The sequence below is a fragment of the Anomalospiza imberbis genome, chromosome 2, assembly GCF_031753505.1.
Source record: "Anomalospiza imberbis isolate Cuckoo-Finch-1a 21T00152 chromosome 2, ASM3175350v1, whole genome shotgun sequence".
NCBI classification, from domain to species: Eukaryota; Metazoa; Chordata; class Aves; order Passeriformes; family Viduidae; genus Anomalospiza; species Anomalospiza imberbis.
In genome coordinates, this window is record NC_089682.1 from 3,874,342 (window position 1) to 3,902,297 (window position 27,956).

Consider the following 27,956-nt stretch of genomic DNA (forward strand, 5'->3'; position numbering starts at 1 on the left):
GTCCTGCTGTGCCCTGGCCATGGAGGTGCCTCAGGGCCTGGACGCGCCCTCAGAGCGCACAGGCCGGACCCAGCAGGCTCCAAACTCGGGGTTAAACTCAACACTCTTAAGTTGAAAAAGGGGAAAAAAAATCCCTTCTGAATGAAGTAATGTTTTCCTTGGAGGCTGCACACAATGGGAGTCATGCCCCAGAGCCTTCGGGAATGGCATTTCCATGTGCAGCTCAGCGAGGGTTTCGGGTATGAAGCCAAGCGGGAGTGAGAGTTCATTGGCAATTCTGTCCCAGATTTGACCACGGATGTTTGGTGGTACAAATATTTACTGCTTTGACTTTGACTTTTGTGACTCTTGTAGATCGTGCTGTGCAGGGCCAGCAGTTGGACTTGAAGATCCTTGTAGATCCCTTCCAACTCAGCTTATTCTGTCATTTTCTGATAAATTATTAACATCATTATCACAAGGCTGATCAGTATGCCGTGAAGCCCAGGGCCATTTCATCCTTTGGTTGTACTTCTTTAGGGCACAGAAAACCAAATAATTTGGAAACATTCTATTCCAAATGGCCAGTCATTTCCAGGCTATACTCACGTATAAAATCTCCTGGGAAACAAGCATGTGTAATAACTTCAGGCAACAATTAGTGTTTTCTCACTGGGTTTTTTTCCCGTGGTTGTTGTGCTTTTTCAGGAAAATACTCTGAAAATATCTACTTCTAATAGGCTTGTTGCTTGACCTCCTGTTACCCCTCAGAAGTAAAAAGAAATGACAGATGGTGAGCCACAGTAAACTACCCATACTGTTATTTTTAGTTTTCAGTGCAGTTTTTCAGGATCCTGGTTCCATGCATGGAGTACTGCATTTTCAGCTTCGCATACTGGTTAACACAGACAAAAAACTTCTTTTCAACAGCACTTTTACTCTTTATAACTATAAGGAGTAAAATTTTTACTCTTTTAAAAACTCAACAGCATTTTTACTCTTTATAGCTATGTAACAGTGTTTTAAGTCCTGTCTAATAAATTCTGGAAATAAAGTATTATAATCCATTTTAAGCGTTTTCAGGACCAGACATTACTATATTCAATCTTAACATATGAAGTATGTTTTTCTAAAACCTAGTCCAGTTTCACCTCTGGCACAGGCTCATGTTGCTCACAGCACAAACAGACTTGGCCCTTAAAATTTGAAAATAATCTGTGACCATTTAGCATTTTTCAAATACCTCTCATGCCCAGACACCTCCTTTAGCAAGGATGTGCAGGCAGGCACTGAATTGTGGCGATTTCTGGGGTAGAAGCTGACAACCAGATGGAAAATAAAGAGCATTCTGGATAATATAGGAGAACGGGAATATTTTTTTTCCGAGCATTCTGGACCTCTTCTTGCATCTTCTTTGATGCAAAAAAGGAGGAGAAAAGGAGGAGAAGTCGGTTCTGGGTACATCGAGTCAGGCAAATCAGTATCAGGCAGTATCCGACACCCATTTATGTCAGGAAAGTCCCTGAGCCCTGCAGTGTAGATGATGATCTGAATTCTTTAAAGCTGAGAGCGTTTGTAACCAAGGCTTATTTCAATATGATCTCTGCTATAATTACTGCTGCATCTTTGCTCCCCTTGCTTTCCTCTTCCCCTCAAATTTCCAGCTACAACTCCACAACCTCGTACCGGTCTGGGGAAGCTCTTTCCCCTGCAACCCGACAGCTTTGGGATTGCCCCCAGCACCAAGCTGCCAGCTCCCCGTCCCTTCTCCCTTCTCAGTCGTCCCTTCCCCCTCTCCCAAATATTTCTCCAGCCCTGTCTCATTGGTGCACTAGTGTCCCTTGCCTTTTTTGGGCTGCCACCCTGTCAATCTAATGCAATAAGGCCAGGGGCAGGTGCAAACCTCTTGCTCTGGCTCCTCTTACTGACCAATCCTCGTCCCAAAATACCCAAGAGCCAATGGAGTGGGAAAACCCGGGACCCCGGGAGAGGGAGAGAGAGGGCAAAGCTGCCGGATTGCTGGGGGGAGGGGGCATCCATTTAGCACCCGGCTTAGCCCAGGAGCTGCGGAACATTTGGATTCCTGCGGGGATCGTGGTGACTCGTGGATAGCAGGGCTGCTCTGCTGATTCGCTTCCAGCGCTGCCAGCATGGTGATCAAAGTCTTTGTCGCCACATCTTCGGGGTCTACAGCGGTAGGTGACTCCTTTAACATCCTCCTCTTACCGCTGGGGTCAGGGCGGGGAATTAGCCCAGGAGATGCCAGGAAAGAGCTTGCACGTACAAAAAGCCCACTGGAATTCTTAGTAGGAATAAACCTCAGTTTTATTCTGACCTGGCCACCTTATTCTTGAAAGTTGCTCAAGTTGTAGAGAATTCCTGTCAGTGCGGGCTGGCTTGCCTGCGAGCTTTTACCACAGTTACATTTACATCTAAATGACCTGTCATTGCATAGATTTACTGCTGTTTGGGAAAGTTTCTGCAATATATATACACTGAAGAAGGAAACAGTGGGTACTGTATTTGTGCAGAAGCGACGGTGGACTGTTTACAGGAGAAAATAAAGTGTTTGTTTTTAAAAGAGACTTTAGGGCACTGCTCCTGCAAAGGGGGAACTCTGTCTAAGAAAGAACCTAGAGCTGGATAAAGTTAGACAGAAAAACTTCTTTCCCAAGCCCCTTCATTTTCCTGGGTTTTGGGAGGTTTTTTGTTTACTTGGTATTTTCTTTTTGGTTTGGTTTTGTTTGTTTGTTTGTTTGGGCTTTTGGGGTTTGTTTGTTTGTTGGTGTTTGGCTGGGTTTTTTGCTGGCTTTTTTTTTTTTTTTGGTGTGTGTGTCTGTTGAAATGCTACACTGATGATTTTTAGCATTGAGATCTCCTGCTGTAGCTGTCAGCAGAGAATATCAGCTGAAGGGAAGGGCATGTGAATAGTAGGGAGGCTGGAAGTCCGTGGGAGGTGGGAACCGGGAAAGGACTGTTTCCTTTTATATCCAGTTCCCAGATGAGCTCAGATTGCAGTTTTCTTTTGGCACTCCCTCCCTCCCAGTGGCACGGCTAAACAAACTGGCTGGTGCTTGCACAGAGCTCTAACTACATCTCTATCTCCCTGACACCAGCTGCATTTCTTTAAGAAGATTCCAGAGTGGAAAAGCTCCAAAAAACACCCCCCATTTATGGGACCGTCATCTGTGGGGAATGAGCCAAGGGTCCCTTCACTAAAGTTCCAGTTGGAATGCTGCTGGGGAAGTTTGTAGTTCTCTCACCAGCCTGCTCCTAAGCCTTACATTCTAAAATTATTATTGATATTTAGCATTGTTTTTTATTTTTTTTTAATAACAAACCTCAGATACAAGGGCAAAAAGAAGAAGGGGGAGTTGGGAACTCCAAGTCTGGTAGTTCGCAATTTGTAATAAAACATTCACTGCTCAAGTAGCTTTATAAATTGCCATGTGCACTCTTCTTGCTCCTGTTTGACCTGTTTTGATCTGGAGACTCCAAAAGAAAATTATGTAATCTTCACAGGGCAGTATTCCTCTGTATTTGCTCCTTTCTGGTGTGCTGGCTGTGTGTATATCTGTAGCAATACCAGCATGTGTTCAGATCACTGATTCTGAATTGCAATGCCGAGTGCACCTGGAGTAGTTTTCCACATTTTCTGATGAACATGGATGGAAGGTATCCTTTCAATGAACCTTTAATGAGTTCTGGTATATATAAAATAAAATTCACTCACGCAGGGAGTAAGCACAAATCTCAATATATCACTGAAATCCTATTAAACAGAGATTTTGTATCAAGCATGTACAGATTTTCCTGAGAGGAATTAATTTAATCCCTAAACAGTTTAAATTGGAAGTTGAAATTGTCCTATTAGCACTGGTGAACTCTTCAAATTTGGTGGCTGGTCCCAGCAAATGCTGGGTGTTGATTTTGAAGTCAGTATAAGATGGGGCCAGCCTCTGGTGTAAATCAGCAGAGGATCATTGGCAAAGAAAGAAAAAGTCTCTATTTAATGTACTACATGGTCACCCTAGTCACTGCAAGTGGTTTTCATGTTAATAAATACTTTGTGCAAGTGGATCCAGTGAATCCAGTGAATCCAGTGAACCCAGTGACATTCTGGTGCTCTGCATCAGATGCTGGAATGTTATAATTCACTGTGGCTCTGGAGCAAATCTGCAGTCTGTATTTTTCCCCTCGATGCTTCAGAAATTTATTTTAAATATCTCCAGCTTTATTATCTTTCTGCTCCAGACACAGCTGATATTGAACTATTCATTAAGTCAGGCAGAAGTGGAGACACTTATTTATAGCACTAAAAAGCACTAAATGCTTGGCTTGGAGCAAACAATAAAAAAATAAAATAATGTTGTTGCTAGTCACAGGGTTGTTTAGAATTTGATAATATCCTGCAAGATGCTGAATTGTGGGAGAAAGAGGATTCATGTCTCACAGAGGACTGCTGCTTATGGTTATGACACCTCTAAAATACTTCTATTTCCTGTGGTTTTGGTGACATTTTATGAACTTGCTCCCCTTCAAACTGGCATCAAAAGCAGCAAAACCAGCAGGGCAAGGGAGGGGATTGTGCCCCGTGCCCTGCTCAGGTGAGAGCCCACCTGCAGAGCTGCCCCAGCCCTGTCCCAGCCCAGGGAGGAGCTGGAGCTGCTGCAGAGAGCCCAGAGGAGGCTCCAGGATGAGCAGAGGGATGGAGCAGCTCTGCTGGCAGGAAAGGCTGGCACAGCTGGCATTGTTCACCTGCACAGGAGAAGCTTTGGGCTGAGCTCAGTGTGGCCTTGCAGGGCCTGGAGGAGCCCCAGGAAACCTGGAGAGAGACAATTTCCAGGGGATGCAGGGACAGGACAAGGGGAATGGCTTTAAAATGAAGGAATAAAGGGTTAGATTAGATATTAAGATGAAATTCTTGTGAGTGTGGTAAGGCCCTGGCACAGGTTTCCCAGGGAATCTGTGGCTGCCCCTGGATCCCTAGAAGTGGAAGGCTGGATGGGGCTGGGAGCAGCCTGGGACAGTGGAAGGTGACCCTGCCCATGCAGGGTGTTGCAGTGAGATGATCTTTAAGGTCCCTTCCAACCCAAACCAGTCTGTGATTCTATCATCCAGCCTGGCCCTGAACACCTCCAGGGACGCCAAGTCCACAACCTATCTGGCAATTCTTACACAGTAGCTAGATAACATTTATTTAAAACAATTTTTAAAAATTATTATTAGTAGCTAGGGATGGTGCAACTCAAGCTTTGCTGAAAGAAAAACTGGCATTGCTGAAATAATATCCTGCTCATCACCACTTTCCAATTAATCTATACCTAAGCAATTTGAATTTTTCCCATACCACCAGACAAGGGAGGGCACAAGCAAGCTCTTGCAGTCTCATCCATTCTGGGAAAGGCTTTGCATGTCCTTTGTGTTGTTACACCCTAAATTTCCCTCTGTAAGTGCTGTTTCCTGGAGGGATTTTTTTGGTTGCCCACTTAGTGCCACGCACAGCAAAGGTTTGCTTTGTGGTTTCACACTTGGTTGTGTCCCAAGTCTTTTGCTCTGCCTAAACCCCAGTAATGGTGAGCCCTAAGACACAGCACATCTTCTGCTCTGTTTATCTCATTGTCATAGTCAGAAGCTCCTTGCCTTTTCCTTAAGCAGCATAAATCCATGAAACTTTACTGCTTTACATCAGCATTAATTTTTTCACACAATTTTTTGCTTCTGGGCCTGGTGCTGCCGGAGCCTCCTGTGCATTGTGAACCTCAAGCTGAAGCGAAATTATTAATCCAGGTTTAAAAGTGACAGCTCTCATAAGCAGGGGAGCACAGAATCTCTGGCTCCATTTCCATTATCTCCTCAGAGGCAGTGTCTGTCTGGAGCAGCAGTTATTCCAGGAGCCTTATCTCCTGCAGTGCCTGTGTCCAAAGGGACTGGCTGACCCTGGAATTGCAGCTGGCAGCACTTGAGTGCCCTGGCTCTCAGAGCATGTGATGTTACTCCTGCTGCTGGCTCGTGCAGACTTTATTAACCATTTATACAAACATTATCCTGCCACTTTCTTCAGTGAAATGTCCTTTGAGCAATCCTTTCTGCTGCCTGAATGTGTCATGCAAATAACTCTGCAGCTAAATAGGCAGTAATGAGATTATTTCTGTTTAAAAAGAGAAAATATGAATAGAAATAAGCAGCTTTGAACTCTGTCAACTGCATGGCTTTTGACCACTTTGGATTAGTGTTTTCATTCAAAGTGATGCCCTTTCTTTAGCTCACTGCAAACCTCTGTTGTTGTCACAAAAATGTACAGAATTTTATGTTCGTTATTTTTTATAAACAAGCATATGTGTAGATAGATGCTTCTTTGTACAAGGAAAATAAATTTTATCCCTGCTCATGAGAATTCATCCTTCCAGGATAATAGGCTATCACTCTACTTCAGCTCTTCTGTTTTATTAGATTATGGAAATACATAATCCCTGATTTACTTCTCATCTCATTGCCTGTCCCTCTGATTTGTGACACTAGCGTGGTGTCACTTTAATTTCAGGTGTTCAGATGTCTACAAATGGAGGACATGGTTTAAAATCACAGGATATAAAAATTACCTTGATGCCTCATTCCAGCTATGTCTGGTGGCAAGTTCTTTAAAAGCTGCTCAGGAGCAGCATTCCTTTAGTAGGGAAATACAGTGAGTGTTACATTTTCAGAGTAAAGGGGATGATTTATAAGCTCAATGCCTGCACAGAACCAGCATCATAGAGAATAAAAGGGCCATGAGTGAATTTTAGGTGTCACAGAAGCTGTGTGCAACAAGCTTTATTTGTACACAACATGTTCTTCGTAGTCCAGCTGGAATGTCATTCTGTAATTGGGGATTTATTTAAGCACAGGAGCTCAGCTGTGCTGGATTTTCTTGAGCCTTAACTCATATTTATATATTATATCTCAGGGAGCAGTGGCCATAAACTAAAACACAAGAAGTTCCACCTCCACATGAGAGGAAGAACTTTCTTACACTGAGGGTGGCAGAACCCTGGAACAGCTGTCCAGGGAGGGTGTGGAGTCTCCTTCTCTGGAGACATTCCAAACCCACCTGGACACTTTCCTGTGTCGCCTGCTCCAGGTGACCCTGCCTCAGCAGGGAGGTTGGACTGGAAGATCCCTTCCAATCCCAACCACTGTGTGATTCTGAGTCTGTGAAATGTATTTATACCTAACATTAAAGAACAGAGACAAGAGAAACGTGGCTCACAGAAAGCTGAATGCCACTTGTGATCGGGAGGAAGGAGGAGGCTGTAACATGCTGAGGAAAGTTTGTGCATTTTCTGACCTTTGCTCACTTCAGGCAGGATCACCATAGGTATCTGTACACCACATTCCCAGATCTGGGAACACAGGAGGAGGCTTCCTGCTGAGCCTCATTTCTTAGCTGGAGTTGTCACTGCATCCAGGGAGGAAAGAAAGAAGCTGTGGGGTGGGTGTGTGGTGGGAGGGATGTAGTGGCAGCACTCTGGGTGCTGACAGAAAGTGTTGAATCTCAGCTCCAGAAAGTTTGAGGGCTACTGGAGAAGTGAATCCCACTTCAGGAACTTCCAACTTTCAGGAAGAATTTTTTTCATGGAAAAAGAATTGGAATAGGCTGCCAGAGAGGTTTGGAGTCCCCATCCCTGGAGGTGTCCAAGGAATAACTGGATGTGGTACTCAGCACTCTGGGCTGGTGACAAGGTGGGGATCGGCCTAAGGTTGGACTCGATGATCTTGGAGTCCTTTTCAACCTAAAAGATTCTGTAAACTTGACAAACTTGCCTGAGTTCTTGTAATAGCAGCCACTTTTAGAAAACCATTTTCATTTCAAAGAAGGACTGTTGTTCTCCCTCTTTCCCACCCAGATAAAAAAGAAACAGCAAGAAGTCGTGGGCTTTTTAGAGGCCAACAAGATTGACTTTCAGCAGATGGACATAGCAGGAGATGAGGACAACAGGAAATGGATGAGAGAGAATGTCCCGGGTGAAAAAAAGCCTCAGAATGGAATTCCCCTCCCTCCACAGATCTTCAACGAGGAGCGGTACTGTGGGGTAAGAAGCTGTTTGGAAATTTAAATATCTTCAGAGAGTGGTTTCTCACAGAAAAGGACTCTTTTCCATTAATAGGAAGCGTCAAACAAACTCCTTAAAACAATTTGAGATTCACTGTGAAAGAGCAATTCTCAGGAAACAGTTTTGAAGCACAGAAAAGGGACAAAACAGAAGATTTTTTTTATTTTTGAGAGCAAAATAAGCACGGAGGGAAAACTGGCTAGAGAAAGTTCTTGAAGTTTCAGGTGATTTTGATGGAGAGTGTTGATACTTTGTTTGTTTGGACTTATCTAGGCTTCAAGGACATCAAGTAGATATCTGAGGTACTAGAGCCTGGGAATAGGAATCTTCTTTTTCCATTATATTATACAAATAAATCGGAGTGTTTGTTTACTAGAATAGTTCTAGAATGTGGTTTGAATTATTGGCATTATATTGCTTATGTAATAAATATCCAACTCTTCATAACAGCAACTGCAGCACTCATCAGATGTTTTTATATTTTCATATGTGCTTATAACAGGTTCTTTCTCTTGAGACAGTTTGTTCAAAGCAGAGAAAGATAATAACGTGCCAGCATGAATATTAGGACTGTGAATCAAAAAAGATAATCTGAGACCTTGTATTTTCTCATAGTCTGGGTGGAAATGCCCAGTCTAGAAAGTGCTGGGATCTGATGGCTGGAATGAACCTGCAAAATGCTCTGGAACGCAGGGCACACAGTGAGCCTGGTTTGGAGTTACTGCACAAATCCAGTGTGAACACCTGCAAGGGTATGCTGGGGGAACAGCTATTTTCATGCCTCTGAGTTTTCAGAATTAACTTCAGTGCTCTCAGAGCAAAAGTTCATAATATGAATATTGGAGTGCAGCTGTTTCCTCATTCTCTCATAGAATTCCTACAAGAGAAGTTGGTGTGTTGGAGTTCATGTGCATTTCAGCATCCAATCTGCACCAATAAAAAGTATAATTTGATATATCTTACTCTAGGTTTTGTGGCAGCCAGTGCTGCAATAAATATTTCTGATGTTACTTGGAGAAATTATATAAGGAATTAAAGAATAATTGCCTTTTAAAGTGTTGCAACTGGTCAGTCTTGACAGTAAATGATAAATACACAGTTATTACTGCATGTCTGAAGCTATTTCAGGAAGCCAAATAGACTACATCTTGAAATACATTCAAGTGAAGAAATAGTCCTTTCCAAAAACACCTCCATGGGGAAAGGAGTTACAGCTACTGATTTGAAAACTGAATCAAATTTACAATTAGTCTAAAAGTCTCCAGAATTCTAATGTCCCCAGCTCTCAAAGCTCAGAGCTAATGATCCCAGTGGGTGCATAACAAAGACTAATTTATGGCACCATTATTTCCAAATAAATAAGGTAATGAGATTCATATCAGTGCATGAGCCTTACCCTTCTCCCCAGGGGAAGGTGCCTCGAGGGAGCTGCACAGGGAGTGTGATGTGGGCTGAGAACATGGCCAGGGGCTGCCAGACTGCTGCAAAATCCTCCCAAGTGACATATCCTACAATAAAACCCTGGGGATTTGCATTCTGCTTCCCTGCACAGCCATTGCTCCAAAATGCTGACTTGTTTTAGGCTGGTTAATGTTTATCTGATACATCTTCCCCTGTGTCCCACTCCTTTGGCCTCAGCCATTTTATTAAAATTATCCCTGAGTATTGCAAGGGTCTGTGTGACTCCTGTGCAGTATCTTGAATTCATGAAAGTCCTTTTAAAATATTTTGCTCTCATCAGTTTTTAAGGGTCTCACTCTTGTGGCACCAAAAAACCTTTGAATCTGTAGCCTGGCTAAATGCAGGCAGTTCATACCCATTTCTTACTATGCCCAAATCACCCTTTAGCTTCAACAGCCCCGACCCAGTATATTTATAAATGGGAATTGTATCCTCTGTTAATCTGCATTTTGCTGAGCTAAACAAGTCAAGCTCTTTTCACCTCTTTTATTTTTTGTAAGATATTTTCCCTTTCTCCTTCCTGCTAAATTTTATTTTCTTCGTTCACAGTTAGTAATTTTTATTTTTTTTTTTATATCAAATCTGTTACATTTCATTTTCTCCCATTCTTCTTTCTGGGATCACTCTTTTCCCACATTTCCCTTCTTATCAATGGTCTTATCACTTGTTCTTATCATTGTTTGGTTCCCATAATTCACACATGTGCACGTGTGTACACATTACATCATGATGGCCTGGGAGATCTGGCTTTGGGAGATAAACAGTCAAGATTAAATATTTCCTTTCTTAATCTGAGAAAGAGGGGTTTGGAAAGAGACATGACAACCTTCAACTATTTTAAGGGCTGTGGCAAAAAGTAAATTATTGGTCTGAATTCAGTACTGACTGACCCTGCTTTGAGCTGGAGGTTGGTCTAGGTGGTCTCCTGAGGTTTCTTCCCTCCTGAATTATCTAGGATTTTGTAAAATATGTTCTGCTCTGCATCCACTAGAGGTGGGATGAGCTGTATGAGAAGAAAATGCAGCAAAGAAAGTTCAAGTCAGACATCAGAAAATAGCTAATTTTCAGGAGATCACCTCATTATCTCATTAAAGGTGGGTCAGAACCAGTGGATCAGCGTGATGCAATGATTCCTGCCTTGGAGGAATGGTCCTTTGGGCCCTTGTCCAATGTCCTCTTCTGCAGTTCAGTGAAATTTTTGGAGTGGTGGAAAGGAAAGGGGGACAAGTGAGGAGTCTTCTGTTTGTGCTAGAACATAATGACATAATAAAAAAGCTAAGCCAGTCCCTCTGCACATCTGCTTTTCTGATGATACATTTTCTGTATGTTCATTTTCTGGGTGATCATGAGGAGCTGCTCTACTCCACAGCTTGTACTGTAAAGTGGAGGTTTCTTATAGGTGGATTTTTATAAAGATACACTGCCTGGGAGCGGCATTTCCACGAGGTCAGAGAAGCCTAAAACTATAAAATAGCTGATAAAATAGCTCAGATCTTATTTTTCTCCCAGATTTTTGGTATTGCCACTTGAACAAATAGATCAGAAGTTGATTCATTTTGTATGCCTGACTACAGCACCAATTTCAAGTATCCATTCTAATCCATCAGTGCTGGCAATTACGTCCTTATTTGATCTTTTTCTTAAGCTGCTTCTTTGCTCATGTCTAGACAGATGTCTGCATCTCTGTCACTTGCTAAATATATTGAGCACTCTGTTGCTCTTTTCTTTTGCTTGACAAAACCCCTTAGAAAACTTGGAAAGAAAGGAAATGTAAACTTCTATTTTTCTTTGTAAGCAGAAACCTCTGCTTTCTTCTGTAAACTGAAATCCGTAAAATAAAGTACCCTTGTATGTACTTTAAAAAACATCTCTGAATTATTAGGTAATACTTTTGTTTGATGTTGGAATGTGCATTTGCAGCCCAGAAACCAACTGTGTCCTGATCTGCATCCAAAGCTGCGTGGGCAGAGGTGAGAGAGGGATTTTGTCCCTGTGCTCAGGTGAGAGCCCACCTGCAGAGCTGCCCCAGCCCTGTCCCAGCCCAGGGAGGAGCTGGAGCTGCTGCAGAGAGCCCAGAGGAGGCTCCAGGATGAGCAGAGGGATGGAGCAGCTCTGCTGGCAGGAAAGGCTGGCACAGCTGGCATTGTTCACCTGCACAGGAGAAGCTTTGGGCTGAGCTCAGTGTGGCCTTGCAGGGCCTGGAGGAGCCCCAGGAAACCTGGAGAGAGACAATTTCCAGGGGATGCAAGGACAGGACCCAGGGAATGGCTCCCACTGCCAGAGGGCAGGGTTAGATTAGATATTAAGAAGAAATTCTTCCCTGTGAGGATGCTGAGGCCCTGGCAGAGGTTGTCCAGAGAAGTTTTGGCTGCCCCATCCCTGGAAATGTCTAAGGCCAGGTTGGTCATTAGGGCTTGGAGAAACCTGGGACAATGGAAGGTGTCCCTGCCCAGGTGGAATGAGATGATCTTTATGGTCCTGTTCCAACTCGGGCCATTTTAGGATTCTGTCATTTATGTAACAGCTAAAGTCAAATTTGTGGAAATATAGGGACTTCTGGAGGTTTGTAGTCCAGCCTGCTGCTCAGAGCAGGGTAGCTTTAAAGTTAGCTTATGCTGCCTGGGGCTTTGATCATCTGAATTCCAAAAGACCCCAAGGATAGTGTTTCCATGCCCTCTTTGTGTGCTCTGACCTGGTGCTGTACCTAGCACTCGGGGAAGAATTTTCTGCTGATGTCCAGTTGACAAATTGCACCACTTAGACCATTTATGTCTTTTCTTACAGATAAAATATAATTGCTTACCTGAAGTAAATTGGTCCTGCTTATTTTTCTTACTGCCTGCCTTGGGAGCAGTTATCTTTAGTCATTCAGCAAATGGAGATGTGAACAAGTCACTGTTAGTAAAGCATGGGTGCAAATACACCTTAAAAAACTATTCCATGATCACTGTAGGCATTCCTTTATCTCTTATTTAATACACGATAGCTTCCTCCTCGGCGTGAGGAAATAAGTGACCTTCCATTTCCTGTAGGATTGCACACTCCCTGTTGCCAAGGAGTCCCTGCTATTGTAGAAGATCATACCCACTTCTGATAAGGAGTTGTCTGGTCATTCACATGTTTTATTTTGTCCTCAGGTCTGGTTACCTAGAAGGCTTTGCATTTCTGGAGAATTTTAGTGCACTTGCCATGGGCTACTTTTCCTCAAAAAGACATCAAATATCAAGTCCACCTCATGGCCTTTCCTTGCTGTTGTCTCCTCTTTGTTCCCCAGCTCTTGCCATGTCATTGCCATGGTTTGCTCAGGCTGCTCTGACTATGTGGTCTGCAGGAGGGCACAAGTTTCCTGTGTTTGCATGGCCATGTCAAATTCCAGCCCTTCCAACTGCATAAAATCCTCATTTTCTTGTTTGCTGAAAAAAAATCCGTGATCCTAAAATCCTAAATCCATGAGCCAGATGCAGACGTCGCCTGGCTTGGATGAGAAGATGGTCTGAGAAATGGCCTGGAGCAGCAGCAAAATGTGCTCCAGGGCTTCTCTTAGACGGAGCAGTTCCCACAGGGTGTGACTGTGTGAAAGCCAATCTGTCCCTCAGATAAATCAGAGAAATGGGCTGTCATTTGTCCCGTCTCTAAAGTTCTTCCAAACTGCACTGAAATGTCATCAATTCCACTCTTGTTGGCATTAAGGTGACTTCAAAACCATCCACTCCAGCCTTTCTGATAATTTGTGCTCTGGAAATACTAAAACAGGTCAATAAAACAACTCAGGTCCTAACCCAGCTTTACAAACAAGCCTCAGGGATGATTCAGCACCTTATTATTTACAGGCTTCTATTCTTGGAGTTATTTGGGATTAGAGGAAGGATGATAACATGATCAAGGCAGTAGTGTAGGACTCAGCAGGACATGCTCAGTCTCTGTGTCAGAGCTGGCTGTGATTCTGGGCCAGTCACTTCTGACTGGAGATTCTGCTGGAACTTAAATATTTGTTGCTTTTTACCAGTGTAAGATGTGAGCTGTGAAGTTCCCAGTGACAACAATAGTGATTGCAAAACTTCCTTAATTGGTAGGAATGTTGTACAGGTGAAAGCAGTAAAGGGCACGTAAACTGTAGCTGGCAGGATGGGAGGCATCCCTGGTCTTCTCAGTTCCATTTCCACTGAAAACAGGCATTTAGTGGAATGATTTATAATTTCATTTCACCAGTGCACAAGACACTTCAGCTGGTACATGGATATCAGACAGCAGCACAACCCTTTCCTAAGTTAGTCTGAAAATAACATCATTTTCTAACCAGACTGCCTTTCTCTGAAATGAAGTTTCCTTGTTACCATTTCACTCAAGCTGTCATGTTGACTGTTGTCTTTTATTTACCATAAAGAAGTTCCAGGGTTTTGAGGGCCTATTTTGTGCCCTTACTCACAGCAAGTTTTATTTTAACATTTAAAGGGAATAGCTTTGCCTCAGAGTGTATAGCTAAGGCACGTTAAAATGAGACAATTTTATCTGATTCTGCCATGGATGGGATATAATTAAGTGTAAGTCTCTGGAGAGATTTGTTCATTTATTCATTTTGCTGCCCTGTGTGAAGCTCCCTTTATCTGTGTTTTCTTCCTGGGACTCAGATAATGCAGACAATTGTACAAATGCGTGGTCATTCTCACCTATGTAGGATTTGCTGGGGCTGATTTCTTCCTTCTGTGCTTTTTGTTTGATTTTTGATACCAATTCTCTGTTGTTTGTTTGTTCCTTTCTTAGGATTTTGAATCCTTTTTCTCTGCTAAGGAAGAAAATATTATTTATTCGTTCCTGGGCCTTGCTCCTCCTCCAGGCACAAAGGTATGCACTTCTGTCCTTCCATGGGGATCATTTATTTGATTTTAATAAAAGATGAACATAGGCAGTGACTCAGCATGTCACATAAGAGGCAGAGGCAAGCAAATTGTTAGATGTTGGAGCAGCAAAGTGGTCTTAGGGAGAAGAAAAGTGGCTGGTTCAGTAAATACTAGAAAACACTTCTTTCTTGCCTTCTTTTACTGCAGGCCTGTTACCATGGCTCCAGCTGATGGGTTTGTTGTTGTTGACACAAAGCAGTGTTTTATTATGTTCAGCTTTTAAACCATGCAGACTCCCTCACACAATTTCTAGGTGGTGTTGGTTACAAGAAGCCTTCCCTTGCTCCCGACCACAATGGACAGGGCTAGTCCTGGCCCCCAACACGGGGCTGGGATCAGACCCATCCCATCCTTCACTGGCACCATGGAACACTCTCCCTCTGCCTGGAGGAGAAAAAGGCTCACCCAGCCCTTCACCAAGTCCCTTTGGCAAGTCTGCCTGTGGTTCTCTGTCGCATTTTGACAATGCTCTAATACATTTCTGGCAAAAGAAAAACATTTTATTTCTGGTTTTTCCCCCCGTTTTTACCTCGTGTTGTTTTTACAGAAACCAGTGTGTTTTTTCTTTATTAGAATCTTCTTCTAATTAGAAGTTTTCTAACTGAGACTGTTACAGCTCTGCTATCCTGTGCTCATAAAATGTTGCCATCTTTAATGTGGGTGAGCCAACAAAAGAAATTAATCAAGAGAGTGATGAGCCAGAGTGACAGGAGAACTCAGCTGCATTGTGGTGACCTGGCTGAGGAAGTGCCTTGGAGCAGGAGATCTGCCTTTTGTCCAGCTCTACAGCAGCTTTGAGTGAAACATTATTGGAAATATTTCTTTATCCTCTTCTGTAAAAGGAGAGGGGGAAAATAAAGGAGCCTTTGCTAAGTGCTTTGAGAGCCACAGCTGAAAACACACTCAACACACTCAGGGGTGTGTTTTAAATGTCCCAGTTGTTATAAATGTCTTTGCCACTGAGTCCCTGCATGATAAGGAGAGTGATTTAAACTTTCTGCTTTAGCTGTGCCATCTCCCACCCAGGGAAATAAAAATGACTTGCCTGCCTCACAAGGGTCTTGTGAGAATTCATTTAATTAACATCCACAAAGCCATGAAAGGCTTAAAGGACTGCAGGTATTACATATTATAGTCATTATAAAAGATATGTGGAGAATCAGTGAGATAAAGAAAATTGCATTTTTCCACCTTCCCACTCCACAGATTATCTGCTTCTTCATGCATGGTCCTGGTGGATTCCATATCTGTGAAGCAAAGTAACGATTTTTTAGAATTCATTCGTTCCCGGCTGTCAGCAGAGGCTATTACAGTCTCTGCTTTGTGACAGCCTTGGAAATGTTGAAAATAATACGTTTGGTACATTCTGCTAGGCAGATTTGTTTGTCAGTGCCATTGGTAGCAGGCAAATCTTGTTTACAGTGATTAACTGCTGCCTTGGTGGTGGCTTCAGGCCAGAGAGTGCAAATAAGTGAGAGTGTTTGTAAAGTCCCTGTTAAATGTGGAATTCTGTCAGTCTCCCTTTCAGAGTCTATTCCTGTTTGTGAGAGACAGACACGCTTCTTGCAGAGGTGTTTCTCAGCATCTTCACTGCCTGTGCTTTATCAAGCAAAGAACTCTCCTGCTCTGCCTCTGCTTCTGCTTCCCCCTCATTCTCTGCCAACTCCACCTTAGATAAGCACAATGGATGCTCGTGATGCTGATTCCCAGCATCGTAAATCTGGAATTATAAGTCAGGTGTGGAAGAGATGGTGATGGTGGCACATATGACAAGGTTTCCTATTAATCCCTTCTTAAGAAAATTGTGTGGCTTTTGAGTTTTTTCTTTTCTGGAATGAAGAAGCAAATGATAAAGCATGGAATCACCACAAGGCAGCAAGTGTTTTCTTTCTAGAGATTTTTACCATGCTGAGACATGACAAAGATTGATATGAAGCTGATACCTGTTTGATACTCTTGTCTTAAAATATTCTATTTCTTTTTCCATCCATCCATCTTTTGTCTCATACTGCACCAAGACTAGAGAAGTTCTTTACTGGCCATGAGCCTGTTTCACAGCACAATCCTACAGCATCCTGACCAGGACTGTTTTGAGCTTATTTCCTTCCATCTGAGGAAGCAGATGAATCTTTTGGGGCTCCCTCAACAAATTACAACTTCACAACAAAATACTTGTAGTTAAATTTATTGCCAATTCATTGCCATTGCTGAGTGCAAAATGCATGTTCAATTCTGCAGATTCTCTTGTTTCTATATATCAGTATATTCTGAATATCAGAGTGCTTCGCCAGCCCAGGGAGGAGCTGGAGCTGCTGCAGAGAGCCCAGAGGAGGCTCCAGGATGAGCAGAGGGATGGAGCAGCTCTGCTGGCAGGAAAGGCTGGCACAGCTGGCATTGTTCACCTGCACAGGAGAAGCTTTGGGCTGAGCTCAGTGTGGCCTTGCAGGGCCTGGAGGAGCCCCAGGAAAGCTGGAGAGAGCCAATTTCCAGGGCATGGAGGGACAGGACACAGGGAATGGCTTCCAACTGAAGAGAAGAAGATTAGATTAGATATCAGGAAGGAATTCCTTCCTAATAGTGGAAGTGATGGGTAGTGATGTGCTAGAAAAGGTCTCCCAGAGAAGCTGTGGCTGCCCCTGGATCCCTGGAAATGTCCAAGGCCAGGTTGGATGGAGCTCTGGGCAACCTGGGACAGTGGAAGGTGTCCCTGCCCAGGCTGGAACTGGATGATCTTTATGGTCCCTTTCAACCCAAATAATTCAGTGATTCTCTGATTTTATCATGCCAAGTACATCTATCGCCTTAAAGAATGCAATGTACCCATAAAATTCAGTGACTTTACAGGAAACAAATCCATATTTGTGGTGCTTCAGCTAGGGTCTGTTAGCTCCCATCATGCTCTCTCCTGTTCCCTCCTGAGCTCAATGGTTTTTGTGTTTTCTAAAGCATCATTTAGCAGGGCTGAGCAGAGCAGTTTTCTGTGCCTGAGGGAAGCAGTAGTCCTTGTGTTAATAAGGAATTTAATGTATTAATACCAAATTCCTCCTCACCTGAAGGAATACCTGGTCTAGATTAGTCCCAAACACAGTTCAGGGCGGGCTGGGATTTAAGGACAGCTGTGCCTGACCCAAAGAACACTCACATTTGTGACAGGTTTCTGAGAGGTCCTGTTTAATCTTGGATTAGTGGCCTGAGTGGTGATGTCCCAATAGGATACACGTGTGGATCGGAGCTATAATTGGTGTATAATATGTTTGGGGTCAGGTGTGTCAGTCTCAGCTGCCCCAAAAGTTGGGTACATTTTTTTAAAGCTGGCACCACTTTTATGCTTAGTCTGACTCAGTGAACTCAGTGATTTATGTGATTTGGGGGTCTGTTTTCAAATATTGTGCATACTTGAAGCCTTAATCCCACTATTTTTGATCCTAATATCCAGAATCTTGATATCCCCAAACCTGGAGATACTCAAGCTTAAGTTAGTGGAAGAAGGCTTCTCCTGTATCTGCTTTGAATTACAAATTTGTGCTATGTGCACTTTATTTAAAGAGAAAATGACCTGTCAGCCAATCTTTAGAAATGGTACTTCATTTTGAATTTGTTGAAAATTGAATTCTGTGTTTCTATGGAGAGCCAGTGTGGCAATGATATTCTGAATGTCAGAGTTCTCCATATAATTAACAAGAACTCTGTGTATGTGTGTGTGTGTGTGTGTGTGTGTGTGTGTGTGTGTGTGTTCTGGCTGATATGCTGCTTCTAGAGTTTAGTTCTTTCACCAAAACTCTTTTTTGTGCCTTATGATCTAAGTATGTGATTCATCTGAGAGGGATTCACACAGTTGGGTCATTTTAATTAGGATGCTTTCTGTGGTTCTTATGCATTTTATGTCCCAGTTAAAAATACTGAGTGTATGGATTTTAATGAAATGTTAATATTAGTGCTGAAAGTAAATATTTAACCAATTTCAAGACCAGGCTGGATGGGGCTCTGAGCAACCAGGTCTATTGGAGGGTGTCCCTGCCCATGGCAAGGAGGTTGGAATGAGATGATCTTTAATGTCCCTTCCAACCCAAATCATGGTCAGTGATTCTGTTAATTTAATTTTCATTAACACTGTCCTTTTCATTTGAGGAACTTCTGCAAAGAAAGTATCTGTAAGAAGTTTCCATTTCCTTGAGAAAATAATGTATTAACACAATGTTGCACAAGAGAATTTCAATGTATGTTTGTGTTACTACATATTTCAATCTTCAAATATTTTTTGGCTTCTGGGAGAAAAGTAAACAATAAACCAAGCCAAACAAATGTCTCTGTAGACCTGTTTTTAATAACAATGCCACCAGCATCAGAGTGCAGTGAACCCACAATTTTATGTGCACTTGAAATGAGAAGATATTACCAGAAAAAGAAATTGTCTTTTCTCCCTCCTCCTTCCTCTGGCTCCTTCTGCTCCCTCCCAGCTGCTCATTCCTCTCCCTGAGCATCCCCCACGTGCTGGCACAAACACTTGTGCAGCTGTGTGACAGAGTGTGAAAGTGCTGTGAGGTAGGAACATTTTGCTTTTTAAAGCTTTTCATCTTGATCAGCTCCTGCTTCACTTCCAGAGAAAGGAGAACTTAGGGACCTTTGTGCCCACTCTCTTTTCACTGCAAGTAACTTGGATGTAAAACTGACTTTCCACAACTCAGGAGAAAATTGCCAAAAGAGCACCAATGCAGTCAAGTTTCAACAAAAACATCAAACTGCTGTGATAGCTGCTTCCTAACATTTCTAAGCTCCTTTCTGTCATTTCTGTCCCCATCCAGCAGAGCTTGTCAGCAGGAGGACATCTCTTATGTCCCACAGCACATCCTGGGACAAAGATCCCTAAGCCAGCACTCAGCCAGTCAGCTCTGGGGATAAAAGCCAGCCAGACATGCCCTGTTCTGCAGAATAAGAGCACTGGCTGAGGAAATCATCATGGGGACACTGGAGGAGGACTTGTCAAGTTTAAAGGACAGGGGAACATGACTGAGGGCTTCTGTTTAACTGTAGAGACAAATGAAATGATGGAAAAGCAGCAAACCCCAAAGCAACCAGGTGGCTGAGTTGTAAGGGCTTGGTCCCAGGGATGAGGAAGCAGTTTGTCTCCTCTCAGGGATGTGCTGCTGTTCCCAAAGCGTGTGGGACTCAGGATGACACAGGACAGGACCTCCCCTGAGTGCCAGAGGAACCCACCCCACATAACACCTCTCAGAGGGGGTCAAATTTCCTTTTAATGAGTAGGGTCCTTTACCTCAGCTTCTCTACTACAGATCACTTCCGAAATCTCCCACTGATGGTGATTAGAATTTTTTTTCACAGCCAATTTGTACTCATCTTGCATCTCCCTCAGCACTCCTCCTTGTCCTATCCCTGTCTGATGTTTACTCTGATCTATGTTGGGAGTGCCATCATATCCCCTCTCAGCATCACTTTCAGTCGATTAAAGCAATGAAGCTTTTTTTGTCCCCCTTTCATAAGACAGGCTCTCCACTCCCTCAGATGTTCCTGGAGCCCTCTCTGCACCTGCTCCACTCTGAGTTTCTCCTTCTTGAGCCCGAGTGACTGGGATGGCACAGAGCAATCCAACAGGAGCCTTTGCCTCACCTCATGCATCCGAGGATCACATTTTTTACCTCTTTCACTCTCACGGCTCAGTTACCCCATGCTAATTTAAATACATCCATCTTTTTCTTCCTTGATGATCATTAGCTAACAAGCTCCTAATGTGCAATAGAAAAGTCACTTTCTAATGTCTGACCCAGAACTGCTTGTCCCAAATAAGGTGACTTTGCATTTCATGCTCTTGCATTCCATCATATTTCTGCTGTGCCACTCGAGGCCTCCTTTTATCTGACACAGTGTGGGAGCCACTGTGAGCTTTCAGAGCCGCCTGGCTGAAAGGACACCAGGATATTTGTCAAATAAAGAACTTCCCAGGAGGTGCTTGGTTATGGTGCTGGAATAAATGGACTTGAGTGACTGATGTGGGGAGAGTTTGCTGATGGTTTTAAGCAAGAAAGTTAAGAGACTAAATGTGAAATCCTTTATTGCTTCTGTTTTCCTGGAGCTTCTGGATGATGTTTAATTGGAATTCTGGATGATGTTTAATTGGAACCTGGTAGAATAAGGTTTTTTTGTTTTTTTTTCCCTGAAACTCAAATGTGCCATCAGGGTGAACTTTGGTTTCTATTGAACTTTCAGAGGAAGGTTAGGGAATCTGCTATGCTGAGAAGTGCTTGAATTCATGTTTTCCCCACACAAATCCCACCTGGTCAGCGTGCCAGCAAGTGTTCTTTTCACAGGGGAAATACACCCTAAAAGGGGGTATTTTCATCTGAGAGCTGAAGCAAAAATAGAAAATCACTTTCCCAAAATAAGAAACTCGAGAACTTGATAGAAATGAGTTGTTGATTATGTGTCCTGAAGCTTACCATGACTTCCCCTGTGCTGCCAGGAGACTGAAAAGTCTGACGCCACAGGGGAGAAGTCTGATGCCACAGAGGAGAAACCAGAAGCTGCAGAAGATAAATCTGATTCCAAGGATGAAAAATCTGATGCCACGAATGAAACTGAGGCACACACAGAAGACAAGGCAGATGAAGGGGCTCCTGAAGAGGCTCAGTCTGGCCAGACACCACCAGAAGGTCAACAGGTAATTTTTCCTTTCTCTTTGTGATCTGAGGGTTTTACCTGTGCTAAGCACATGGAACATAAACCCACAAGCCCTCCTGGTGTGCCCCAGGGTGACTGATTGCAGAGTGTCTTTTGGATGTGGTTTTTTTGATATCAGGATGGTATCAAACCTGGATAAAACTCCAGGGAACTTTGTTCTGATTCTTGAATAACAGCAGCTGCCTTTTGCCCCTTGTTACCCAAGCTTTTTATTTTATCTTGATGCTCATTGGGAACCAGAGTCTAGTTATGGAGGGTAATTTAGGACTAGACATCTGAGTCCTGCCTGGGTGAAGAAACAAATTGCTGCTCTCAATTGCCAGCATGTGCAGTGCTCATAAATCTGCCTGTAAATGTTTGCTGCAGATCTGACAGATTGGACTTCTCCAGGCCTTGCAGAATCTCCTGGGCAGTGCAGAAAGGGAGGTCAGTGTTTTCCTTCCTGTCTGCTCCTGCTCTGGTACTACAGATCTCAAGATGCAGGTCAGGTTGTCCTTTAAGGATGGGTTTATTTGGATGCTGACTCTTCCCAGGGAGTCAGGCCTGCTTGTCAGGTTCTTCTGGTTTTGGAGATCAGATGGTCTCTGGGGAATATCCAGCCCAAATGCATCATCTCTTCCATCAAAGATCAGAACAAATGGAGTTTCTTCTTCTTTTTTTTTTTTTTTTTTTTTTTTTTTTTTTTTTTTTTTTTTCATCTAGCTGCAATATTTCTCCAGAGGAAACACCTCTCTGTAGGCCTTTCCCCACTGCCCTTTTAATAGTGACTGATCTGGTCACTGTTGGGCTGGAAAAGCCCCTTTTACACACCCTCAGGCACATCTCAGCCACTGGGAAGTCCCACTCATAATTTCAAAACAGTGATGAGGAGAGACAGTCCTCAGTGGGAACTGAATTCCTCCTTAAGGAAAATTATATCCAAGCACTTTTCATGTTGCTATGAATTTCAGCTGGCAGGTGAGTGCCATTAAACTCCTTTTTCTTTGGCTCATAAGAGGAGCCAAAACTGCTGCCTGGCTTGGGTGCCTTGCCCTTCTGGCTGGCATTCTGCTTTAATGTTTTTCAGATGAGTGCAGAATGCTGGAATTTGTCTGCAAATGTGTCGGGCAGCTGTGTAGGAGAGGTTTTGCACTGACATCATGCAGCACCACTCCTATACAGCCAGCACCTTGCTCCACTTCTCACAGAAAGGATTGGAGTTAAAAGTGGAAAAGAGATTTCTTTGCAGTTTTTCGCGGAGGGGAGAGGCAGAGGAGAGAGCACAGAAAACACTTTTTGCCCTGTTCCACCACCCACTTCCCATGTCCCCCAGGACAAGTCTCTTCAGTGCTGTGGCATCTGCCTGCCTTGCTATAGTTCATCCCAATTATCACTTCTGTTGGCATGGCATCAATCAATCTGTAGGAATTCTGCTATTCTCACTCACTACAGACAGCACACAGAGGACAGGGTAGATGAGAAGAGCAACTCTGAGGCAGCTACAGCGAGATGAATTCCACCTTTTGTGTCTGTATCTCATTTTTTGCTTATAAAAGAAAGTAAAAATACCATTTCCTTACCTGAGCAGGGTTTGATGAAAGTAAATACACTCAAAGACTGCCAGGTTGCCATCAGAGTATCTCCACTGGATGTTAAGCCCTAAAGGATAGAGGTATTTTCAACACAAACATTTGAAAGATGGCAGTTTTATGTTCCATGGCTGAATTAATATGCCAGTGGGAATTTAGTACTGGAATTTTGGCCTTATTTAGCACTGCTCCAAACCACCTCCAAAATGACTCCCATTTGTGGGGTGTAACCAAGCCAGCTTTTTCCCCAGTGACTTTGCAGGAGAAACGTCAGCACTGTGGAAAATTCTGAAAGATGCCTCAGCCTTTGCCAGTGAGCACAGGACAGAAACCAGAACAAACTGGGGCTGTCTCAGCCCCGGGGCTGCAGGGAGGGTCCAGGTTTCAGGATGTTCAGTGTGCAGGTTGCAGCTCTCTCCAACTTCTGCTCTTGCTGGGAGATGCAGAAATCCAGAAGCTCCAAGTTTTTGTCTGCATCGTGCAGTGCCTCCCCTCCCTGCTTTGTCTGTCGCTTTGGTTTTGAGTTTATTGAAGAGAAGACTGAGCTCCAGCTCACATGGGCCCTGCTGGTCACTCCATGTGCTGGTAATACATTTTCTGTAGTTTCACTGTCTTGATTTTAACTTCAGATTTAAGCTTGGAGGTTCAAGTATTTTTTAAGTGTTGCCCCAGTTAAATCAGTTTTCAGTACAGATTAGGCTCCCTTCAGGGCAAAATTATTTTAGAAACATGTTCAAAAATCATATTATAATGTAAGTCTGTATCCTGTCTCAGCAATTCCCCAAGCCATATTTAAACCCTGGCACTGCAACTCACCACCTTAAGTCATTCCATGAGAACTCAAATCAACCCCTCTGCCTTCTGTGTGGCACTGTGACATTTGCCTCTTGTCTCTGGGATTTTGTGTAGGATCAGCTCTTTCCCCCAGTAGTCAGATTAGGATCTAACATTAAATTCTAACATTAAATTCGATTCACTTTGTACATTTTTTTTTCTTTTTTATCTCTCTCATCACTTTTGCTCAATCTACAGTCTAAAACCAGCTTGTATTATTTTTTATTCCCTGTTGAGCCAAGGCATCTGTTGCAGCCTACAACACTTAACAGAATCACAAGCCAGATTCTGAATGATGATATATAGCATAGATAAGACTCTCTATAATTCTGATTATACTTTCATTTTGTAGACCAGCTATTTACAAAAAAAACCCTCAAAAATTCCACCTGAACAAGGAAACAAAACCCAGCTCCAAATCTTTGCTTGCCAATGAAGCAGTTTTGATTGGAAGTAACTGAGGAAAAGGGAGCTCAACTTAATGATTTTATATTCCTTTTCCAACATAAAAGTTAAGCTTGAATGTGCTTTGTGAGTTAATTTGGAGGACATTCTCTCCAAATGAATCCAGTGAATTCCACAGAATTTTCCTAAATTCAGTGTTCAACTTCTGCTGTGTTTACCCTGTCTCATTTCTGTTACTCTTTCTTTAATTTATCTTTGTAACCTTTTCTTTCGTATCTCTTTGGTAGGAAGGCGAGGAAGAACATGCAGCAACAGGGGTATAGTACACCTGGATATTTTATTATCATCTTTTGTTTGTGTGTGTTTAATTCCTTTTCAGTCCTTTTGCTTCACTCAAAAGCTGGTAAATTCTTATTCATGAAAGTAAACACACCACAGTTGTATTCTGCTAGAGATAATGATTGGTCCTATCAGTGTTATTGACTGGGAACAAAGATGGGCCTTTAATAATTAAAAGCTGTAAATGGAAGGGAAATTGTCTGTCACAGAGTCTTCAGTAAAATTTGCCAAGGGCTCCCATGCCAAGTCCATCTTTGATAATCACTGACTGACACCATGCTGTGATTGCATTTTCAGTGTGAAAGACTCCTTCTGACAATTTAGGCAGTTCTGCCCATAAAGGAGATATTTCCCTCATGAGAATTTGTAACACCCAGGTGCAAATCCTCAAAGACTTTTCTGCTTTGCCCAAACCTTCAGGATGATCCAGTGCCACCCCAGCCCCACCAGCATCACCCCAAACCCTGTCCCCGAGGGCCACATCCAGACTCCTCTGGGACAATTCCAGTGACTCCAAACCTCCCTGGGCAGCTCATCCCAAAGCCTGACCACTCTGCCAGGGAAATTTTCTCATCTCCAATCTGAACCTCTTCTGATGCAATTTAAGGCCATTTCCTTTGTCCTTGCATTGGCAGCAGAACCCAATGCCCCCCTCACTGCCCCTCCTGTCAGGAGTTGTGCAGAGCAATGAGGTCCCCCCTAAGCCTCCTCTTGTCCAGCCTGAACCTCCCCAGCTCCCTCAGCTGCTTCTCCCAGGATGTGTTTGCCTGACCCAAAAGCTCCTGGACCCATGAACAAAGTGCAGAGGTTCCTGGAGAGGTTGGTGAGGGCCACCAAGCCTGGTTAGTTTTACCCTGGCACTACCAACTAATGCTTCAAGCAAGAGAAAGAATATTTTTTCCTTCCCGTAAAAGTTAATTGACTTGAATTTTGGATGGAAGTTGGTAATACATGAAAGATGTGGCTTGTCCGAGTGCTCTCCTGGTCCTGTGTCAGAGCTCTCATGGAATAAAAAAGGCATCTTTCCTGGGGGAAAATACCCAGAGAGGCAATATTCCTTTGGCATAAGAACTTCTAATCCACAGATGTTTGTATTACATTTCTGACTTTGCAGAATGATTCTTTAGTGCAATGTTTTTCCCTGAAAAACTCTTGAAACCAGGAATCTGATTCCAACAGCTCCATTCCCGAGCAGATATTTAAGCAGGATTTCACTTCAGCAACTCAGGTGTGACTCCTGCACAGACAGGAGGTGCCTGGGGAAAAAAAAAAAAGATCTGTGCTGCTCATGCATGACCTGCATCCTGACTGAAGGCTCATTATTGATTCTTTGATTGGTTATTTGATTATGCCAGGAAGAAATTCACGTCACTTTAGCAAGTCCAAGCAGTTTGTGAAGGGGTGGCAGATTGAGATAAAGCTGATTTATACACATGGGAGTGCCTTTGGACAAGAGATGGCTGGAAGAGCAGCAGAGGAGCCCACAAAGCAATTTCCAGCTGTTTTTCAGAGTAGAGCTTCATTTACTTTAGAAAGAGAATAAGCAGAGATTGTTGTCTGTGTCACACAAATTCAAGCTTTCAGATAACTGTTGATTGAAGCAAAGCACTGTTGTCTTTCAATTGTGGCATTTCTCCTGCATAAAAGAGAGAAATAAGAACTTCAGAGATAGAAACAAGGCTCTATTATCTGATTCCAGGTGATTTTTAGATCATTCAGGAGTCTAGTTCCTGTGCCATGAATCTTTAGTTGTTTACTGCTTCAGGAAAGTGTATAATTAAAAATACTAAACTTTTTGTCATATTCACACATATTTCATATTCTCATTTTGATTTTGAGCACCTATTTGCAGCTTAACCACATATTCTAACCTCCCCAAGAAGAGGGTTCTTATATTCCAGCACGTGCCTATAAACTCCACAAAATAAAGCCCTGCAATGTTGAGATTAAAATCTCTATACATTAATTCTGTTTTTGAATCCCAAAGAATATTGCATTTACTAGAACTAGAACAGTTGTAAAAGCAGAGCTTTGCATTTCAAGATGGTTTATTTTTTCTTTCAATTCCTGTATGGTAACTACAAATATTTTCTTTTTTAAAAAAGAAGGAAGAAGAAGAAAAGCAGGGAGAGGGAGAAGAAAAGGAAGAGGTGGAGGAGCAGGAAGAGTCTTAGTACAGTTCCCTATGACACAATATTTCTTGAACAGGTTTTCAGGTAAATATTGAGACATCAAGCACAGTTTCTAAATACCCTTAAAGTAACATAAACTTGCAATTTTTGTAACTACTGTTGTGGATGGATGAAGTGTCCATGCACAAGGTACCCAGCTGATGACTCAAAAGTAAATTTAACTGTTGTAGCTTGTCTTTCACATGGAATAAGAATTATTCCCTCTCCACTCTTACTCAGCTACTGATTCCACTGCAGCTTTTAGGAGCTCCATATCTTACATGAATTCTGCTCTCAAATATAGTTGAAAATTTAAAATACTGGTATGAAAGAGGAGCCTGATGAGAAATATGACTCAGTATAAAATTACTGAAAATAGGCCAAATTTAACACCATAAAAGAGGAAGCACCCGGAAGGCAGAGTTTGTCCTGTACAGGTGTGTGAGCACACCAGCACTGCTCAAGTTCTGTCAGCTTGTATTTCAAATTTTAATGTTCAGTTTTTCTCCTTCCTCTGTTCCTTCTCCCCTGCACTGAAATACAGATCAGACAATCATTTACTGGGGAGAAGCTCAAAATTACAAGAGAGTTGGAATTTCCAGCAGATTTTCCTTTGGGTGATGGGACTTCCTCCTGATCACAGATACAAAGTGCTGTTTCTGGGAGCCATAGACTCATGGAATGGTTTGGGTTGGAAAGGACCCTGAAGATGATCCAGTTCCAAGCCCCTGCCATGAGTTCCACTATCCCAGGTTTCTCCAAGCCCCATCCAACCTGTCCTGGCCTGGATTCCCAGCTGACTCAGACTCTGAGGTAGCTGGCAAAAGTTTCACCAACCAGGTGCAGGTGGGATTTCCCAGCACCTCGACAGGGCAGGAAATCCATCACTTCTTTCATGCTGCCTCTCCCAAATCTGGGTTCATCTGTTGCATGGGAATTAATTCATCACAGCATTGTCCAGAGTTCAGATCTGTAACATCAAAGAAGTGCTGAGTTCTAATTGAATTTTCTTTGTTTTTGTTCAGGAAGCACCAGCTGGAGCCACCCCACCAAAGAAAAGAAAATCCCTTTCTCAAGCAAAGCACCACTACCTTTTGTGCCTGTATGAACATAAAAACACAGACAGAACACAGACACCACTCTGTCCCACCTGTAACCTTTATATATATATTTCGTATTCCAGTTGCTTGTTAAAATGGATCTCATGTCTGATAGATGGTATTTCAGTCAATTGTTATGTGTTGGGATAGTTTTGTCCATGTCACATTTAGATTGTGAGCTCTCCAGGGCAGGAACCATGTCTCTCTCCATGTCCAAACACTGCCAAGCACGCTGCTGCCACTCAGCAGCTGACTGCACTCACACCACTGACAGAGGAAAAGAAATTCAGCACTGAAAACTGCAAAGAGGCTTCCTGTACACAAGCCATGTGAGTCACTTCTCCCTCAGCTGGCATTTGAAAATGATTGAGGTTCCCATTGTGCAGCAGTTTAAATAAATGTGTTTTCTGTCGTA

General features: G+C 43.0%; 1 protein-coding gene across 5 annotated transcripts; it reads left to right on the forward strand.

Annotated features, from left to right (window-relative positions):
- Positions 1–17: 17 nt before the first annotated feature.
- SH3BGR (SH3 domain binding glutamate rich protein) lies at positions 18–27,956 on the forward strand. 5 transcript variants are annotated; one of them, XM_068179600.1, is made up of 7 exons: positions 24–239; positions 7,866–8,051; positions 14,295–14,375; positions 20,907–21,104; positions 24,219–24,248; positions 26,379–26,486; positions 27,467–27,956. In XM_068179600.1, exons 1-6 carry the CDS (start codon positions 150–152, stop codon positions 26,442–26,444), a joined length of 651 nt encoding a protein of 216 aa, XP_068035701.1. In that variant the 5' UTR covers positions 24–149; the 3' UTR covers positions 26,445–26,486; positions 27,467–27,956. The 5 variants fall into 5 exon arrangements, with proteins under 5 accessions (XP_068035702.1, XP_068035701.1, XP_068035700.1 ...); XM_068179599.1 differs by having other exon boundaries at positions 33–239; positions 26,376–26,486; XM_068179603.1 differs by lacking the exon at positions 24–239 and adding an exon at positions 1,916–2,174.